At 41.6% G+C, this 19,326-nt stretch overlaps 2 protein-coding genes across 4 annotated transcripts; both read left to right on the forward strand.

The window, feature by feature from the left end:
- The first annotated feature begins 768 nt into the window (after nucleotides 1–768).
- Nucleotides 769–4,013, forward strand: LOC100193458 (p21-activated protein kinase-interacting protein 1-like). Of its 3 annotated transcripts, none has more exons than XR_004851184.1 (4): nucleotides 769–1,628; nucleotides 2,265–2,556; nucleotides 3,164–3,538; nucleotides 3,657–4,003. XR_004851184.1 is itself a non-coding variant. In NM_001364548.1 (3 exons), coding segments are annotated over exons 1-3 (981 nt in total). In that variant the 5' UTR covers nucleotides 856–941; the 3' UTR covers nucleotides 3,166–3,407. The 3 variants fall into 3 exon arrangements, 1 of the variants encoding a protein (NP_001351477.1); XR_004851185.1 differs by having other exon boundaries at nucleotides 806–1,628; nucleotides 3,164–3,250; nucleotides 3,657–4,013; NM_001364548.1 differs by lacking the exon at nucleotides 3,657–4,003 and having other exon boundaries at nucleotides 856–1,628; nucleotides 3,164–3,407.
- A 7,753-nt stretch (nucleotides 4,014–11,766) lies between these two features.
- On the forward strand, nucleotides 11,767–15,866 carry LOC100274042 (uncharacterized). The gene is made up of 12 exons (NM_001148423.1): nucleotides 11,767–12,062; nucleotides 12,934–13,016; nucleotides 13,436–13,565; nucleotides 13,702–13,775; nucleotides 13,940–14,026; nucleotides 14,125–14,249; nucleotides 14,380–14,440; nucleotides 14,614–14,667; nucleotides 14,752–14,829; nucleotides 14,949–15,054; nucleotides 15,142–15,287; nucleotides 15,411–15,866. Exons 1-12 carry the CDS (start codon nucleotides 11,882–11,884, stop codon nucleotides 15,525–15,527), a joined length of 1,242 nt encoding a protein of 413 aa, NP_001141895.1. The 5' UTR covers nucleotides 11,767–11,881; the 3' UTR covers nucleotides 15,528–15,866.
- Nucleotides 15,867–19,326: the final 3,460 nt, after the last annotated feature.

Genomic DNA, 19,326 nt, shown 5'->3' on the forward strand with positions numbered 1-19,326 from the left:
CTTCTGTTAGGGCTAATTTAAGAACCCCATTTTACTATGAGATTTCCATTTTCTCAAGACCTCGTTTGTTTGGTTGAAATTGAATTCTATTCTAATAATTATAATTTAAACATAAACTAATCAAGTTAATACATTTATATATATAAATTATTTGTATATTCTCCTAAATTATATGAGATAGACAGTTATATACTACCCTTATGCTATAAAAAAATAAATACAAGAATATGCTATAAGTTGTACATTAGAAAAGTAGCATGTAAATTTATAAAATCAATTTTCATTTTTGATAGAGTTATATATAAGTTTTAAAAAAATATGGAACGTCACGATAACATACTCTGATAGTTAGGTTCCAATTTCTCAAAATCAAGGGAAACAAATGGATCCAAAGTAATTTAGTTCATTTTCATTGAGAAAAGAGGAATCCCATAGTAAAATTATGAGATGTTTGGTTTGATGAATCACTATATCCAAAATGAAGTGGTGCATCATGAGTACATTCCTCAAATTTAGTAGGATGACTACATTTCACATATTAGTACTAAACAACTAACTATAAGGAATGATGTGGTGATAGATTAACTCACTCTATTTCATAAACCAAATAAAAAATTGAGGAGTGAAAAGATAATGGACTATTCCTCAAACGTTGAGATTGCCCGGCGGCGGCCGTGCCCGTGCGCAATCCTGGTTCTCGACACGACCGAATGAACCGCCGGCCGGCAGTTCTTGGGGCCCGCTTGCCAGCCCGAGACGAAGCGCGTCAAGTTTCATGCTACTCCAACGGTGGACATCGTGGGCCCCACACGTCGGCGTCACAGAGCAACCCAATTCTGTGTACAGACGTCCAGTACTCGCCCACTCCCGTGAACCCCAAAACCCTTCCTCCCCAAACAACCGGCGGCGGCGCGACCGCGCGAGGGCTTCGCTTTGCATCCATGGCTCTCGTCGCCGGCTCCTACGAGCGCTTCATCTGGGGCTTCTCTCTCAAAACCCTGACGTCCCCCTCCGCCACCGGCGCCTCGCCCTCCGAGACCCTCACCCTCGCGCCGCTCTTCTCGTACCCGGCCCACACGGGCCCGGTGCGCTGCGTGGCCGCGGCGCCGCGGGCGGGGCTGGTGGCCTCCGGCGGCGCGGACGATTCCGTCCGCCTCTACGACCTCCCTTCCGCCGCGGACCTCGGCCCGCTCCTGGACCCCTCGGCCGCCGTCTCCGCGCTCGCCTTCTACTCCCGGGGCCCCGTGCCGCGGAACCTCCTGGCCGCCTGCGACGACGGCTCGCTCCACATCTACGACGCCGACGGCTTCGCGCTGCTCTCCACGCTCCGCGCCTTCCCGCGCCACGAAGCCGCCGAGGCGCTCGCCGTGCACCCGTCGGGCCGGGTCGCGCTCGCCGTCGGCCGCGCGGGGGCGCTTGCCATGCTCAACCTCGTCCGCGGCCGACGCAGCTTCGCATGCCGCCTCGAGCACCCTGCGTCCGCGATCGCCTACGCCGAGGACAGGGACGGCGGGGACCGATTCGTGATGGCTGCCGAGAACAAGGTCAGCGTGCACGACTCCGTGGATGCCAGGGTTATTCATGATATGGACTGTGGCAAGAAGGTGCTCGCCATGGCGCCCGCAAAGGTACAGCCACTGCCACCATTGCCTGGTCATCAGGTTTCGGGAATGTTTAGGATTTAACTATTATTACAAGTGGATTAGCATGCAGCCGCTGGTAATTTGTTGAAATCTTCCATCTTGACGATTGCAAATTCAGCTTCCGTTGGCCTTGTGGTTGCCCATAACATAATGAATTGGCATCTAACATAATGAATTGGTATCTAGATGCCGGTTCATATTTTTATTATAGACTTTATGTGTGAGTCAGAATGCAAATTGTTGGAATTTATTGTCTTCTCAAATGCAACTTCAGCTTCCGTCAAAGCCCATGGCATGCTGAATTGACATCTAGGTGCAGCTTCGTATTATTGTTATGACTGTACAAGTGAATTAACATGCAAATTGTTGAAACTTGTTGTCTCCTTGAATGCAACCCCAGTTTTCATCAGATTTTTGGTTGCCCATAACATGCTGCATTGACCTCTATGCGCAGCTTCATATTATGACTTCAGAGCGTAGGCACTCATTACATCTGTATGTATGTATACATCAGCTTAGATGCTCCATGTGGCCATGCATTAGGTCTCAGATTGATCTATCTCCACTACCTTATTGTATTCCCACTGCACTTTGCTCATATGTTGGTTGTCAATTTGTCAGAGTGGGGTCCTTTACACTGGAGGCGAGGACCGATGTATTACTGCTTGGGATCTGTCCAGCGGCAAGGTCTCCTCACGCATTGAGGGTGCCCATGCAACTCGTGTAAAAGGGGTTGTTGTTTTTGGTAATAGCAATGATGGATCACAGCTCTCCAATCTAATTTCTTCTGCTTCGTCCGATGGTGTCATAAGGATATGGGACATTCGAACAATCGGGAACGGAAAGCCTACTCCATTAGCAGAGGCTAATACAAAAGCAAGGCTAACTTGTCTTGCTGGAACGTCACTGAAATGTAAGTCACTGAAGCTTCATAATATAGTGAGTACTGTACACTGTCCTAACAAATCCATATTATAGCATAGGTAAGTAATCATGCCGTATAAACATGGCCAGGTGCAGTGGTGAGAGATGTCATATTTGTGGGGGAAGGCTTTCCTTATCCCTTCCCTAGACCCCACTCATGTGGGAGCCTTCGGCAGCCCCCTTTATAAACATGCCTTGAGTTAGTTTTCACAGACAAAGTACAGGGCAATGTTGAATCTAGATTTTCATATGCCGATCTTTACTGAGAAAATATGTTCAGTTGATCTGCCAATATTCTCATTTGTATTCACTGGCTCACTGCTGCTCTTTCCATTATGTTAATTGTATTATTTTGCTTGTGTATTGCAAGAATGATATGATATATTGTTGACTTCTGGGATTTTGTAGTTTGTCATTGAGGAGCTTAAGGAGTACACAAAGTTCATGATCCTTTTTGTTCAACTAACTTTTGTTTTCCATGTATAATACTTTTTTTCTTTACCTTGACTTGTTAAGTTGTTATGTGCAATGTGTTAATTATTTGTTATGTACCCCTGTTGATTATCTGCACATAATATGGCTCTGATGATTTACAGGACTCAAGGAACCTACAGTTTGCTAGGCGTCTGATTCTGCATTGTTAGCTGAATTAGAAAACCTGGACATGAAAGAAGAAATTGAAGGTGAAAGATCTGGCACGCGAGCATTATCTGTGTGCGTTTGGAACGTATCCATCCATTATGTACACCGACATAGTTTTGGCTTAGTGTCTGAGCTGCATAACTTATTTATATTTGATTGCGCGACAAGTTTTGCAATGAGAACCGTTTTCAGTACTAACTGTGCAATTGCATCACGTACGGGACTGAGTTCTCTGTCAAGAGAGTCATTGACGCCACAAGTTATTGCAGTGGCAATCATTTCCAGTTTGCATCATTTGGCATGAGTTCTCAATCAGAACTCAGAAGGATGTGAGGATCGTTTCCATTATTACTACCCGAAAATAAAAATCCCGACTTGCCATGCAAATCCCGGCTTTCTTCCCTGCCAGCGACGGCCTGATGACTACCTTGTCGTTGGATATAACAGGACGAGAGCACAGCGGGAGCGAGGACAAGTTCTCAGTGATCTTGTCAAGCGACGACAGCGCTGCTGCTGCAGGCTTTGCTGTGGCCTGTGGGCATTGGCATCCGCGAGCTTCTCCACGAGCGTCGGCGTCTCCAGAGCAGCTCGCCTCTCGTCCGCGCGGCATCCATCACTCACCCTACGGCGGCAATGTTGATCGACCCCAGTCAGCTTTGCTTTTCCAGTGGCAGTACGTATATGGTCATTATGAAGCTAGCTACTGGTCATCACAGTGTGGTTAGCGGCTGCTATTACTGCTATTACTGCTATTGCTCTGTCTCTGTTCTCTAATAACGATGGTCCTTTTTGGTCCCACTCGCACATGGGCATGTGAGCCTGTATTGACCCCCACAGACCTGACTGACACCTGCTACCGGCTCGTATTTGTATTTTTCCGCGTATATGGACAGGAGCCCAGCCTTTTGCAGTTTCCGTGTCCTCATCATACAGAATCCATTCACAGATCCACTAGTGGCACTACGAATATCCTACCAGTTACCACTGACCCATATGACTAGAGTGCGTGTTGTCTCCTACTCTAAACTAATGAATCATGAGTCATTAGATGATTCTAGTCGTATATGAGTCTATCACTGAAGTCATACTTATAGCAACACTCATATTTATACCTCCATAGTCTCGCTTAGGTACATAGAGGATATTGTACCTCACAACACAAATTGTTGAACACCAAAAGCGGCAGGCGGCGATTATCCTTATCTCGTGTCACAATAGCACTGTAGAGTATTTTCGGCGGGCAGGGTTATTTTCGACGATCGAACCCTGACCGCCGAAAATAGGGCCTTATTTTCGGCGGCCCGCGGTCATACCATATTGATCTGCCCAATATGGTACGCCTATTTCCCTAGAATGATCCTCGTGGAATATGGCTCTAGATTGTCGAAGTTCCATCCTTAGGATATCTAGGGCATTGAGGGTCTCGCACGTACATGAGGTTTAAGCCACACCTGCTGTCCATCAGGACCGGGTGAGTCTCTTGGACCATATGAGAGGGTCCACTAGCGGGTGTCACCTCGGCCTTAGGACACAGTCGAGGTGCTCCGCTTGATCGAATGTAATTAGGACCTCTGACCAACGGGGATACCGTGGGACTGCTAGTGCTCAAGTGAGGTTGATTTCATGTTGGTCCAGTTTGAGCTAGCGTTTTCTTGATTGTGATGCCAGGTCATCGAAGATCATTAGGCAACCACAAATTTTCAACTGATTTTACTACCTTGTTTGGTGCCACAAGGTTGGTGGTTTCAGCGACTAATCCCTAAAGGAGGAGGTGATAGAGTGTTTCGCAATCGTGATACTTGTGTTTGATGGGATAAACATGGTGCGACCACGATGAGTTCACGACCTTCTCACCGTCTCACGCTGGCCTACTTCCATGCCTAGGCCATTTTGGACGCGTTGACCATGAGGGATGCATGGAGAGCACATAGAGTGGGGGATTCGTTGGCATCCAAGTGGGTTGGAGAACAGAGTCGCCATTGTGGCCCTTATTCACTTAGCAGATCCTTGGTAGATCGACAACCTGTGCAACCCTGGGATGCGAATCTTACTCCCTCATGGCAGTACCGCCTAGGGCATGATTTTTTTTGGGGGGGGGGTCTTATATGGCACCTGTTTTCACTGGCGCTCGAGGGGCAATTGAGGTGATAAGCCTCGGATTGCCATTCTTTGAAGCGATGAAGTTTAGGGTGCCGAAGGTGATCCTTGTCCAGGAGGGAAGGACTTGTCGGAAGTAATTGGAACCATCAAAAGCAAAATGTAGCACACAAAACCCCCACCTATCATGCCAATTATCGTGGTTTTGGTCCCACGACAAGTAGGTTTGTACGTAAAAAGGGCTTGCAATATCATTGTCCTAATGATGCTGCCTGAAGCGAGCTGGAGAGAGTTTTTTAGATTGGTTCTAAGTGTGATCCTGAATTTGAGTAATTGAAAGGCTCCAATTATCTTTTAAATATGAGATAATTGATATGATACTAACATTATCTAAGATATAATATATGATAAGGCTGGTTCTAATCCTTTTGGACTATATCTACCGCCAAACCAGCTATTAACTGGTATCTAATGATCATCGTCGGCTCTTATCTACATGCAACTATCTTGTGCACAACATTTAGCCTTTACCATCAGCCTATAGCCACCTCATCCCCACGTCAGATTTCCTTTTAAAGACTTTAGTTGACATAAACACTACTTTTTATTGAAATTTAAATACATCTGATTACGTAATTAAGCTAATAAATTTATATAATTCTTAATAACAATAGAAAATTATATTAGTCGAGCATAATGATTGTAGATACATAATTTATAAACAAAATGACATAAAATAAACATAAAAACCTAAATAAAAAATCATAAATAAAACCTGATTTGTTAGATTAGATTCTAGTTTTTTTAAATGATATTTTTTTATTTTTAGAGTTTAAAGTGTTAAAAATAGATAGTTGACGTGGCACATGTATGGATAAATCAGAATACACCACATCATTATAGTTGGTCGTTATCGATCGAGCCGGGATGGTACTGTCCAGTTTATCCAGGGTAGTGGTCAATACCAATCAATTTAACTCCATTGCGATCGGTACCGACCGGTTCAGGTGTTCGCTAGAGTCACTGACCGGTAGGCCAAATGACCGTGATTGACACCAGAGACAAGGAGTTGGTACCGCCTGCTGTTGTACCCAGGCTAAAAGCATGTATGATGATGTAAGCATACTAAGGGTGTGTTTGGTTTAGATTTTTGAACTAAGTTCACTGCCAAAAATCTAAAACCTTAACCAAACGGGTACAACAACATATTAGATTAATAAAAATCGACATATTCCTCTAGTCCAATTTAGAATTATCTCATACCTTAGATTTTTCAGATTCTTGCTATACAATTGAGAGTTGTTTCAATCTAACATATTTTAGCTTCCCTACAATCGTCAACTTACAATGACTTTCTCACAAATTATAACTAGAATCATATTTTTTGGAATCTATAGTTGAACCAAATAGACTCCAAACGATTTGTCATATTATTATTTTTTGTTAGGTTGAAGGAGAGAGAACAAAAGAAAGGGGGTGTTTAGATTGAGACGACTAAATTTTAGCCTTGTCACATTAGATGTTTAGATACTAGTGACAAGTATTACATATATTTTAATTATAAAATTAATTATATAGATGAGGATTAAACATTAAGACAAACTTATCAATCATAATTAGTCTATGATTCGCCCTTGTAAAGCTACATTAAGCGTTTGTTTATTATAGTTTAATTAGGCTTAATAATTACATCTCACCGTTTAATCTTTATCGATGTAATTAGTTTTGTAAACAAATTACATTTAATACTCGTAATTGATATTCAAAATTCGATATGATATAGACTAAATTTTAGTTAGTGGAACTGAATACTCCCTAATTATCAGTCGGCTATGGCACAAATTCTAAAATATGTGGTGGTAAACAAGAGTATGAAAGTAGATTAAGTAATAATTGCTCAATATTTTTAGCTGATAAGAAATATTGATAGCTTAAAAGTTGGCAAGCCACTAAACAAATAGGACATGTATAACCTACCCGTATCTTAAACTACTTCCTTAAACAAAGGGAATTTTTTAGAATTTCTTGATTGGTACAAACAAAGGAATGAAGAGGTGAGAAGAGATTTTGATGAGTTGTGTCCCAAAAATGCTAAGATGACTTCAGGGACGATTCAAAAAGAACTTGCAAACTGTTGTGCAGAAGTAGTCACACGTGCAATTAAAGAAGAAATGTGGGATTGTTTATTCTCTATTCTTGTTGATGAATCCCGTGATATATCGGTTAAAGAACAAAAGGCTATTGTTGTGAGATTTGTCAATAAAAAGGATGAAGTAATAGAAAGATTTTTGAGGATCAAGCATGTGAAGGACACAACATTAGAATCATTGAAGAAAGCATTAGTTGAGATGTTAAGTGATCATGGATTAGTTGTTGCAAAACTTCGAGGGCAGGGATATGATGGTGCTTCTAATATGAGAGGCGAATTTAATTGTCTTCAAAAATTAATTCGAGATGAGAACTCATTTGCTTTCTATGTTCATTGCTTTGCTCATCAATTGCAATTGATAGTTGTTGCTATCTCAAAATGTTGTTCATCACTTGAGGATTTGTTTGAGTATGTAACATCCATTGTGAATATCACTTGTGCTTCTTGCAAAAGAAAGGATATATTACAACAAAAACATCGTTTGAATCTCTTATCAAAGTTGGAGAGTGGAGAAATTTCATCAGGGAGAGGCAAACAACAAGAAACATCATTGTCAAGAACTGGAGATACATGAAGGGGATCTCATTACAAGACTTTGCTCCGTATTGAGTCAATGTGGGAATCAGTAATAGAAGTTTTAGAAATTGTGCATCAAGATGAGCGTAATCCATCTGGTGCAGATGGCTTTGTTGGAAAAATGGAGTGTTTCAGCTTCGTGTTTATGATGAAGACGATGTTACAGATCCTCCGTATCACAAATACACTTTCCCTTCTCTTGCAAAGAAAGGATCAAAACGTTGTCCAAGCCATGTATTTGGTTGTTGATGTGAGAACACGTTTGATTAATTTGAGAAATAAAGGTTGGGAGCCATTGTTGGAAGAAGCCACAACATTCTGCCTTGCAAATGAACTCTTCAATTCTTCTTACCATAGAGCATTTTTATCGTGTTGATACTTTCTATGTTGCTATAGATTTTATCACCACAGAGTTCGATCATCACTTTAATGAGCTATCTCAAGAGTTGCTTGTGTGTTTTTCTTGTCTTGACCCAAGGGATTCATTCTCTAAGTTTGATGTGGATAAGCTTGCTCGGCTCGCGGATATCTATTCTGATGATTTTTCTTATGATCGCAAGACTATAAAAGATCAGTTAAGAACTTTTATTATTCATGTACGAAGATTTGAAGAGTTCAAAGCTTGTTGTGATCTTGCTAGTCTATCAAAGACAATGGTTCAACTTGAGAGGCATATTGTGTTTCCATTGGTGTATCAAATTATTGAGTTAGCATTGTTGTTACCGGTAGCGACTGCAACAGTTGAAAGGGCCTTCTCAGCTATGAAAATTATTAAGACTGAGTTGCGCAACAAGATGTTCGATGGTTGGTTTAAATGACTTGATGGTGTGCTACATTGAAAGAGATTTTTTGAAGGACTCGACCTTCAGAAAATCAAGAAGGCATTTCAAAATAAGAAAACTAGACAAATGCAATTGCCTAGATCTCCTAGAACTAGACTCAACTAGAGGTATATTCTTATTTCACTTATTAAACAATTTTTACTTCAATTTGCCATCGATAACTCATTTTTTCCTTTTTTCCAGATTTTATTCGTTATATGGCATTTGGTTTTACTTCAATTTACCCCTTAAGCTTGTTATAATCAAGATGACTATTAAATAAGGTATTTTTCGACATCTATTACTTTTTTGTAGCTATAATTTGCTTTAAACTTTGTCGTAATTTTTTATTCATCGTTGCATTAGCAACACTTAGATTTTCTGACGTCCTCCGCTGATCTTAAGGGGTATCTTAGAGGATAAGTGCAAAAAACGTCAAAGATGTATCTTGGTGAAGGAAAATCTCTAGCACGGTTCTCTATATTTATTATACAATTCCATTCATACAACCCATATAAATAAGATGTATATTGAAGTTTTCTAGTGAATAAGATAATAAGGTTTATATACATTAAGTTATATGAATGAGTTTCTTAGGTGTATTTAGTGTTTGGAGAACCATAATATAGTATCTAGGTTGTACATGTCCTTAGGGCAGCCGTAATGGTGTAGATATAGCGTGCTCTCTATGACAACATACATGCCATCTACATACTACACTATAGTGAATCTTTGCAACAATGTATCTATATAGATACATATACCTATTTTAATACTTGCATGCACTCTCTATACCACCTTGTTTTCTGCGTGTAAACTTACTCCAGATTCATAGATGACATCACTTTCTCTTCATGTAATTCCTTGCTACATATGATAAATGTTGACATAGGGTCTGTTTGGATCCATGAGGCTAAACCAAAGTGACTAAGACCTTGTTTGTTAGAGCTTCACTTCAAGAATTTCAAGTCAATTTTAGCTTCTTTTATCCAAACAGGTTCGGCTCCACAAGCTCTAATTTCAAAAAAAAACTGAGGCCAGTTTCATGAAAATTTTGAAGCTCTTCAAGGATGCTTCAAAAACACTGTTTTTATACCTCCTCATGAAGTTGCACAAAAATTACCCACCATGCCATTGCTTACATGACCTACTAATCTATGTCTCTTTCTACACCCGTTAATCATCAAGGGTAATTAAGAAAAATCACACAAATTAATTGTATTATAGAAGCGATAGTCTATGTGCAAGTCAAACACTTTTGAACCACACATTACCAATTTGTTGAAGCTATTTCATGTGAAAACCAAAGTTGTAATACTTAAAGTGAAGCCCTCCCAAACATGACCTAAAATGAGTGACTAAAATTTAGCCACCATCTATTTGGAGCAAGTGACTAAAACAATCATTAGTGAGACTAATGTTGTTCACAAAGACATATATGCCCCTTCGTCGTCCAAACATACTCCGCTCCCACCAATAGGTGATGGACGCAGCAACCGAAGTGAACGAGAGCCGGGTGAGGGCTGCAAGTGGGGTGGGGGACCAAGGGTATCAGCTATAAAGAACTTCCTTCGCTTTCTTATTAGTTATCCTTTAAGATAATAGCATGATCTCTAAAATATAACTTTGACCAATATTTTTTTATTAAAATACAAATAAACTCTTAATACATTTATACTTTTATAATAGTACCTTTTATGATAAATCGGTGCATATAAATATTAGGTTTCTAAACTAAATAACAAAATAATTATTTGTAGTCAAAATTATATAAGTTTGATTTGAATCTTGTCTAAAAAGACAATTAGCACACGAGAGAGAGAGAGAGTAGAGGTTTTAGTCAGTTTTAGCTCCTCTTTAGGGATAAAGGAGGTAAAACATTTTAGTCACTTTTAGTTCATTGTGTTTGGAAATTTAGCTCCTAAACTGACTAAAGTTTAATTAGTTTAGGGCATGTTTGGTTACTTTAGTCCAGGAACTAAAGTTTAGTTAGGATACTAAAGTTTAGTCCCTACCTATTTGATTATAGAGACTAAAAGTATTCAAATACATTAATAGTCATAAGAGAACTAAAATATTCCTTAGCATTCTTTCGTTATTAGTGTAACTGAAATAAATGAGGGGCAAAATGTGGAATTTATATGATTTAGTCCATTTTAGTCACCCTTTAAAAGACTATAGACTAAAATAATTTAGTTCCTGTTTTAGTCCTACCATTTGGTAATTTAGGGACCCTCAAACCAAACGGGCTTTATTTTAGTTAAGGGATTCAAACATGTCCATAAACTATTTATAGCGAGCTGAACTTGGTACCATTACGAATTACAATTGCCGTTAGGATTCCTCCAAGGAAAGCTATGCGGCTAGGGCAATTGCGGTACACCTCCCAATAAAAAGCTGCTGCACCTCCCATCACAAATGAAGCCCGACAGGAGACACCAACCACAACGGCACACCCTGCAGCAGCCAGAGCACACACAGCTGAAGTGCAATGCAATGGGCCAATGGCGGGCCGCCGAGATCGTTTTGATTCCCCCTTCACCAAAAGCGGTGAATAATGCAAGTATGCACCGCAATCACGGTTTTCCCATGCCATTTTTCACTTTCTTTCTCCTCCTCCTATCTCCACCTCCACCACCGTCCACCGCCTCCCAGTAATTCCGTTTCCACCGACCGGCTTCTCCGCTTCTCCCATTTCATTCCGGGAGATACTTTACTTCACGCACCTGTAACGCCGCACCATTGCACCAACACCAGGCAACGGCACGCCGCGTTATGCGTTACACGTCGCAGCTAGCACTAGCACTGTACACTACAGAAACCTCCATTGCCAGCCAGCTGCGCAGTGCGCTTGCCTCTGCTGCGTATAAAGTTTCTTCCTTCCTTGGCCGCTTCTGCGCTCGCCTCCCTTCTCCTCCCCCATCCTCTCCCTTGTGGTTCTAGATCCACTCCTCCCCGTGCTCACTGCTCATCCGCGAACAGGTTGAGCGGGGACGCCGTGGAGGGGCGAGGGGGAGCCAGATTGAGCCATGGCCTCCTCCTGGGTTCTTGCCCTGGTTCTTGCGCTGTCGGCAGGCGCAAGCCTGGCGCGTGGCTCAGAGCCGTGGTGGAACGAGACACAGGTGTACGCCACCACCGCCAACTCCGGTGGCGGCAACGGCGTCTTCGTCGGCCTCACGCTCATCCAGTCGGCGGCGGCCAAGGGAGCGGGTAATTCCTCTGGTTCCAGCTCCTGCAGCGGGATTGTGCCATTATTTAATCTGTATATATTTTGTTGCGAAGACTAGTTTTTTTTTATCAGCAGCCACGCCCACGCGAGTTCTTGGGTTCAGTCACTGGGTCGAGACTCGAGAGTGTGTTCTTTGATTGGGTCATTGAGTTGTGTGAACTGTGAAGCATGTTCCGACAGTGTTGACCTTGGTTGGTCAGCGCATCTATATAATAGATTGGATTGTGATTTCCCGTTTCGTTTCTCTCTCTCCCTCTTCCGTTTCGCCATCTGTTTGGTCCTAGCACTGATCCTGATCCTGACAAATGTATGGGTGTGGATCTAGCCATGCCACTGCCACCGTTGGTGGTTGTCATGATGAACTATTGTTTTCTTTTTTATCTTTCATGATGAATTATTGTTACCTGATTGGGGCAAAAGGAACTCAAAACTATCAATTGCATGTGGTTTCTAGCATGTGTCTAGGACTCTAGGTGATTGCCAACTGACTATTGCAAATACCAAACAATTCGTTTATTTGCTTGTATTGCTCCAGATTTGAACTTGCTGTAAGGTGGCGTTCGCTTTCCTTTTCTTGATCTATTTCAGATATACTTTTCGTGTGAATTTACTAAATCAGAATTTGAAAGATCTATGCACACCTTTGTTAATCAAAGTGTCGGGTATCAATTTCATTAGAATTTTTAAAGTAATAGCTAGATTCCCCAGCAAGTCGATGTACCAGAACTTTATACGCTTGAAGTAGTTCAGCTCAATTCTGGTCAGAATTCCAGTGCTGGAAATTTTAGTCTAGCTTGTAGCAGGGCAGTGCTGGTAATGGTTGATGCTTACTTCTTGTGATAACCATTACAGTGTGCTTGGATGGAAGCTTACCAGGTTACCACCTCCACAGAGGGTTTGGATCAGGAGCAAACAGTTGGCTCGTCAATCTCGAGGTGAGGAACACCACATATTTCGCATAGGCGTGGGGTCACAGATAAACTTATGAAAATGGCACTTCGTATGTTGCACTATGCCAGTTAGGGTTAGGGCATGTATAGTGAAGAGACACCAAAACGGTTCTCCAAGCACAAGAGACAACTAAGAGACTCTATTATACAATAAATGTAGTCTATTAATAAATACAGAACTAAATGCGCTTGTACAACATCGGATCAATAGAACAGACGACAAATTCATACAGTGGAAGGTGAGTCGTCTGTTGCTACTTGGGTTACGAGTTAGATGAGTCTCTTCACGGAGACGGCTCCACGATTTTTTTTTGCAAATAACCCCTTTAAACATCTCAAGAGCCTCTATATTAATCACCACTGTACATGCCCTAACATCTCCTTGTAACTGAAATTGTATTCAGGGTGGAGGCTGGTGCAATGATCGCAGCAGCTGTGTGTTCCGCAAGGGCAGTCGTCGTGGATCATCAAATCACATGGAGAGGCAACTCCAGTTTACAGGGATATTGAGTAACAAACCTGAAGAGAATCCCGGTATTGTTCTTAGCAAACCTGCCTCGTGGTTCTTTTTGTTTTTAGATTTCTACTGTGATTTTGTTCACACTAAAAAAATCTGTTGATTATTAGTTATCATCTGTGGTTGTGTGATTGTTATTATATTTTCTCTTAGATTTCTACAACTGGAATAGAGTGAAGGTCCGGTACTGTGATGGTGGATCTTTCACTGGTGATGGCTCTGATGCGGTTAGTGAAATTCTGTCTCATGTCGCCACATTTTGTTTCCTTATTAGTTCAGGACACAAACTAAATGTGCGTGCCATGGGATGCAACTCCAAAAATCTATCCTTGCTTTGTTTTGTTTACTGAACCACAACAATTCACTGTCTGATTTCCTTCTTTTTCTTTAGGCTGCAGGCCTTTATTTCCGAGGTCAGCGCATTTGGCAGGCCGCTATGGATGACCTAATGGCCCAAGGAATGCGTTATGCTAATCAGGTATTTACACTTAATTTCCCCTACTCTTCTGTTACTCATTTTTCTTTAGCTTTTCAGAGGTCATTTTCATGTCCCTGATGCAATTTATCGTATACCAGGCCCTTCTTTCTGGATGCTCTGCCGGTGGTGTTTCTACCATACTTCACTGTGATGAATTCCATGGATTGTTTCCCTCGAATACCAGAGTCAAATGCCTAGCTGATGCTGGAATGTTTCTTGACACGTATGCTCACACAAATAAATGAAACCTTTTCGATATTTTATCTTAATCAAAGTCATTATTTGCTACCATGATGAAATTGTGATCACTCCAAGTGTATATTGGTGTGAATTGGTCCTTTAATCATTTGCAGTGTTGATGTTTCTGGCCGTCGGGAAATGAGATCCTTTTTCAATGGCATTGTGAGATTGCAGGTGTGCACCACTTTGTGAGCCATAGCTTTTTATTTTTGTTTTTAGTAAGAGCTTCTTCTTGCTATCAATGCTACTTCTACGGTTCTACAGCGATGTATCTGCTCTATCAGAATATTTTGTGCCAATAGCAGTAACTTCATTTTTGTCCTGATTGCCCTTCACCTAAAACCCAGGGTTCTGGAAGAAGCTTGCCTAGGTCTTGCACCTCACACATGGACAAAACCTCGGTAATACAAACATCAAATAATATCTATCGGAGATAGAGCTTGTGAAGTTTTCTTTTCCTAACTTCTTTGCTGTGCTTCCTACAGTGCTTTTTCCCCCAGAATGTGTTGCCAACCATCCGAACCCCAACTTTTGTTTTGAACACTGCCTATGACGTGTGGCAGGTACTTGTTATGTGCATAGCATTACACTATAATTGATCTGGACTCTCGAATTGAGATTGAAAGTGTAAATAAGGGGAAAAAAGGTTGATTGAAGTAACTAATGATCCTGTGTTTTCCAGCTTCAACAAAGTGTGGCCCCTAGAACAGCTGATCCCCAAGGTCTTTGGTCAAAGTGTAGGACGAACCATGCCTTCTGTAATAGCAACCAGCTCCAGTTTTTGCAAGGTGTTTCATTGATTCCTCAGTTGTTTCAGGTTGTAATTGATCAACTAAATTAAGGCAAGTTCAGCTGATCTTCTGTGCATGATGCAGGGTTCAGGAACCAGATGCTTGATGCCGTGAGGGGTTTCTCTGCATCAAGGCAAAATGGTCTGTTCATCAACTCATGTTTTGCTCATTGCCAGAGCGAGAGACAGGATACTTGGTACGCGAACAACTCGCCACGTCTTGGTAACAAGGTACGCGTGTTAGAAACAAACGCAAACAACGAAATATCCGGCCTCGGTTACACGAAGCATTTTGTTGGCGAAGTTAGTCGATCTGTCTCTGACGAGCATTCTTCGACATCTTACGGTTTACAGAAAATCGCTGACGCTGTTGGGGACTGGTTCTTCGAGAGGGGGAACGCCAAGTACACAGACTGCCCATACCCTTGCGATGGCACTTGCCATCACCTTGTGTTCAGGGGAGACCACTAAGATCATTCTTCAGCACCAACAAATTCATCAGATGGTACAAGGATCAAACCCCAATGGGTACAGAATGGAAAACAGGATATAGATACAGATAAGGTGCAAGTGGTCGGCTTGCCCATGTTTGTTCATCAGTGAGTCATATGATTGATAGTGCGAGGACCTCACCCGCGAACGCGCGGAGGAGGCCTCTGCATTAGATTCACATACCGTCATGATATCGATTATTTTCATTGGAAAAGCGTCCATGATTACGTACCAGAACAATTGAGTTACATACTCATTTCGTGTACTGTATTAATAACACTAGAACGTTACATATTCATTTGTCCTGAAGATCGTACTACTTGGCATGAGTACTCACTTGGCATCGTTTTGAGTTGTGAAATGTGTCATGCATGCGCTTGCTTGTTCTAGCAATCATCCTTAATCCGGATCGGTTGTTCGCTTCGGATTAAAGCCAGTTATTCGGACTGCTGTAGTTATAATCCATAGAGACAAAACACTGTAGAAACAGTATAAACCGGTCCTGATAAAGCCAAGCGAGCAGCTGGCGTGACACCTCCGACAGGTTTCTGTTGGAGAAGCACTTGGGAAACGCTGCCATCGTTTTTTTTGGATTAATTGTATACATACTCAACTTTTATAAAATCGAATGGCTAGTTTATTTTGATGGTACAGAGTGGCATAAAAATGAACTACTTTTCAATTTTTCAAAATTTTCAATTGGCCTTTTTTGGGGGGATCGGCCGTCGGTGGCACCGACACAGCATTGAAGCCAGGGAAATGGGTGGCACAGCCGCAAAGCACGGTCCAGGCCACAACAACCTCGCGCTAGCACTGGCATCTCATGTAACAACATGGTTGGGGCATTGGCAACTACAATTAGAGCATGTTCAAGAGAGGTCTTAAACTGGATTCTATTTTTAAATATAGGACCTAAGAATAAAAATAACTTCTAACAGAGGTGATATTTTATAAATTTGAAGCAAATTAGGGTTTATTTGGTTGTGTTGTTGCTGTGAAAAAAACGACTGTGTGCTGTTACAAAGTTAAAAATCATTTGGTGGAATACACTAAAAGCCGCTAAAAGTTCTTCCATATATATTCTTACAGTTCTATCCGAAAGCCGTTAAAAGCAGGTTCATATGCGCTTTCAATTTTCAACTATAAGAAAGTCGGCTTTTAGAAAAAAAGTTGCTTCCTAGATCTAATCCTTTGATTTAGCTTTTGACTTTTAGAGGACAAAAGTCAAAATCAAAAGTTAAACCAAACATACCCTTAATCCAACTCAGAGGACTCAAATATAATACCTCGACCGAGCGGACCTATTTGGGTTCACCAACGATCTTTGTTCATCGTGCCCAGCTCCTCCACCTCCACCCGCCGGTTGCCTCCCTCCCCATGCGTCGATGACCCCGACCCGCAAGGCGAGCCCCTATCCCTACTCGTCGGCCGCCTCCATCCCCAACCGCCGACAAGCCCGAGCCACACAGCGATCCTCGCTTCCTAATCACTGAAGTGTTTCTCTCTCCCACCCGCCCAGTGGCGGCCCTGAGGGTGGGGCGGAGGGGCCGCCGCCCCATGCCCCCAATTATATAGGGTCCCGAAGTTATAAATTCAGTAATTAAATTATCGGGCACAATAGCTTAATAGTGAAATATCGAATAATTAGTAGCTACGAAGCGTTCACAACCCGGTCGTATTTAAACATGTTAAAAGAACTTTTAAGATAATACTATAATATGTATTTTTTTATTTATTTGTTGCTTGATATGAATATTTTTAGATGTGTCTTGAGTTTATATATTGATACCATTTTTATATAACAATAGTTTGATGGTCTCTATTTAAAATTTGCCCTGGGCCCTAAAACCTCAGGTCCGCCGCTGCACCCGCCGGCGCGCGTAGCTCCACAATCTCAATGTAAGTGTCGATGGTTGGTCGCACGAGTCCTGAAAATACTTGCAAGGTTTAGGGTGTGTTTGGTTTGGCTTTTGGCTTTGGCTTTTGCCCCCTAAAAGCCAAAAGCCAACCAAAGGGCTGGATCCAAGAAGCAGCTTTTTCTAAAAGCCGACTTTCTCGTAGTGCAAAACTGAAAGCACCCCTGGACCTGCTTTTAGTGGCTTTTGGATGGAACTGTGAAAACATATATCGAAGAACTTTTAATGACTTTTAGTGGTTTCCACCAAACGATTTTTAGCTTTTTAACAGCACACAGCCTACAGCAGCTTTTTCCACAGCTCACAGCCCACAGCAACTTTTTCCACAGCCACAGCCCAACCAAACAGACCCTTAGTTTTCCCTTTGCTGCTGTGACGAAACCTGTTTGAACTTCAGGCGGTCTTGCACGGCGAATTGCAATGGCTTGGAATAATCAGCGCCATGAGCCAGTGTCCCAGTGTGAGATTCTGAATCCCCTTTTGGTCTACAGTCTGAATGGAGCTGTCGAAGGGCGTCTAGTCAGGCAACAAGTTTGAATACCAACAAGAACAGTGGATGCTGGAACTGGCTCACGACTATTTCGAGGAATGGTGCCAAAATCTGTTGCGTTGTGAGTGGGGCGGCGGTGAGCGGTGGCCAGCCGCGGGAGGACGACAACATCCTGGGGGAGGACGACGAGGGTGGTGACCTCCCGTTGCGTTGAGCACCACCTGCTGGAGGGCACGTTTCGATCTACACGGGTACGTGAGCAGCAGGGTTGCAGCACGAGCGGGCAAGCGAGAAGTCAAGGAAAAAAAAATAGATTGGTGCCAACACAAGGGGAAAAACAGATTCAGTTGCTAAATACTATATTTGAGGTAGGGATGAAAGTGATAATCTGAACTGTTAGGACAAATTTAATATTTTAAAATAGATATGTATAAAATTTGATGGTGATCTTGTCTTATGTTCTTAAGCACATTATTACAAATAAGAATAAAATATTACATAAATTGTTTTATGTATTACTTGCTCCATACAACAAAAAAACATGAAAATTTTATTGAATTTGTTTTCGAATCCATACCGAATTTTATATCTATCATTTGAGAAAATATAGGATGAATTTGAGGTTTAACTTTTATGGATCTTTACAAGCTCAATGTTATAAACAAGAATATAAATTTGTATAATGCATTATATATCATATTTATTCGCAATCAAAGAAAAACGACCAAAAATCTAATTACCGAATAAATACCGTTTCCGACCGTTTTCATCCCTAATTTGAGGCCCTGTTGTTGAGGAACCAAGTTTTGTGTCACCCCAAATAGATTAAATCAGTTCCAAAAATAAAATTTAGGACCTTAGTTTAGGATCCCTTCTTGGAGTTGCTCTAAGCATAAGTTTAATTTCTGTTCGAGTTCATATGAAAAGTTACAAGTTATGATTTTTCACGATGCAGTGCAAAAGAACCTATCCTTAGAGAAAGAAACTAATATAGATCTATTATTATGCTATTATAGCTTGCCTAATAATGGGAGATAAATATCTAACTATAGATTGCTCACTGAAAGTGACCTAAAGGTTTCATTAGAGCAACTTCAACGGTTCTACTTGCAACCTTAGAACTTATTTGGTAGATCAAACTAAAGCAGAATATGGATCTATGATTCCCATGGATCAACACTAGTGTTTGGTATAGCTCTACCTCCCTCTATCTTACTCTCACTTAGAACTTCTCCAATAGCTCCCAATTGATAATCCCAAAACGGTAGTTTAGGGGCAAATGTGAAAAACCTAGTCCAACAACTCATGATCTATGTTCCCAATTTTTTCGATGCTCCAAAACCAGAGCCCCTCGCGGTATAGATTTGGGGCC

The sequence above is a fragment of the Zea mays genome, chromosome 7, assembly GCF_902167145.1.
Source record: "Zea mays cultivar B73 chromosome 7, Zm-B73-REFERENCE-NAM-5.0, whole genome shotgun sequence".
In the NCBI taxonomy this organism is placed as follows: Eukaryota; Viridiplantae; Streptophyta; class Magnoliopsida; order Poales; family Poaceae; genus Zea; species Zea mays.

What these genes read in the sequence shown, in the direction of transcription:
- LOC100193458 (NM_001364548.1), top strand. Translation starts at nt 942, where the DNA reads ATGGCTCTCGTCGCCGGCTCCTACGAGCGCTTCATCTGGGGCTTCTCT. An exon ending in TCGCCATGGCGCCCGCAAAG is followed by an intron (nt 1,629 to 2,264) that starts GTACAGCCACTG and finishes TCAATTTGTCAG; the next exon opens with AGTGGGGTCCTTTACACTGG.
- LOC100274042 (NM_001148423.1), top strand. Translation starts at nt 11,882, where the DNA reads ATGGCCTCCTCCTGGGTTCTTGCCCTGGTTCTTGCGCTGTCGGCAGGC. An exon ending in CAAACCTGAAGAGAATCCCG is followed by an intron (nt 13,566 to 13,701) that starts GTATTGTTCTTA and finishes ATTTTCTCTTAG; the next exon opens with ATTTCTACAACTGGAATAGA. An exon ending in GAATGCGTTATGCTAATCAG is followed by an intron (nt 14,027 to 14,124) that starts GTATTTACACTT and finishes ATCGTATACCAG; the next exon opens with GCCCTTCTTTCTGGATGCTC.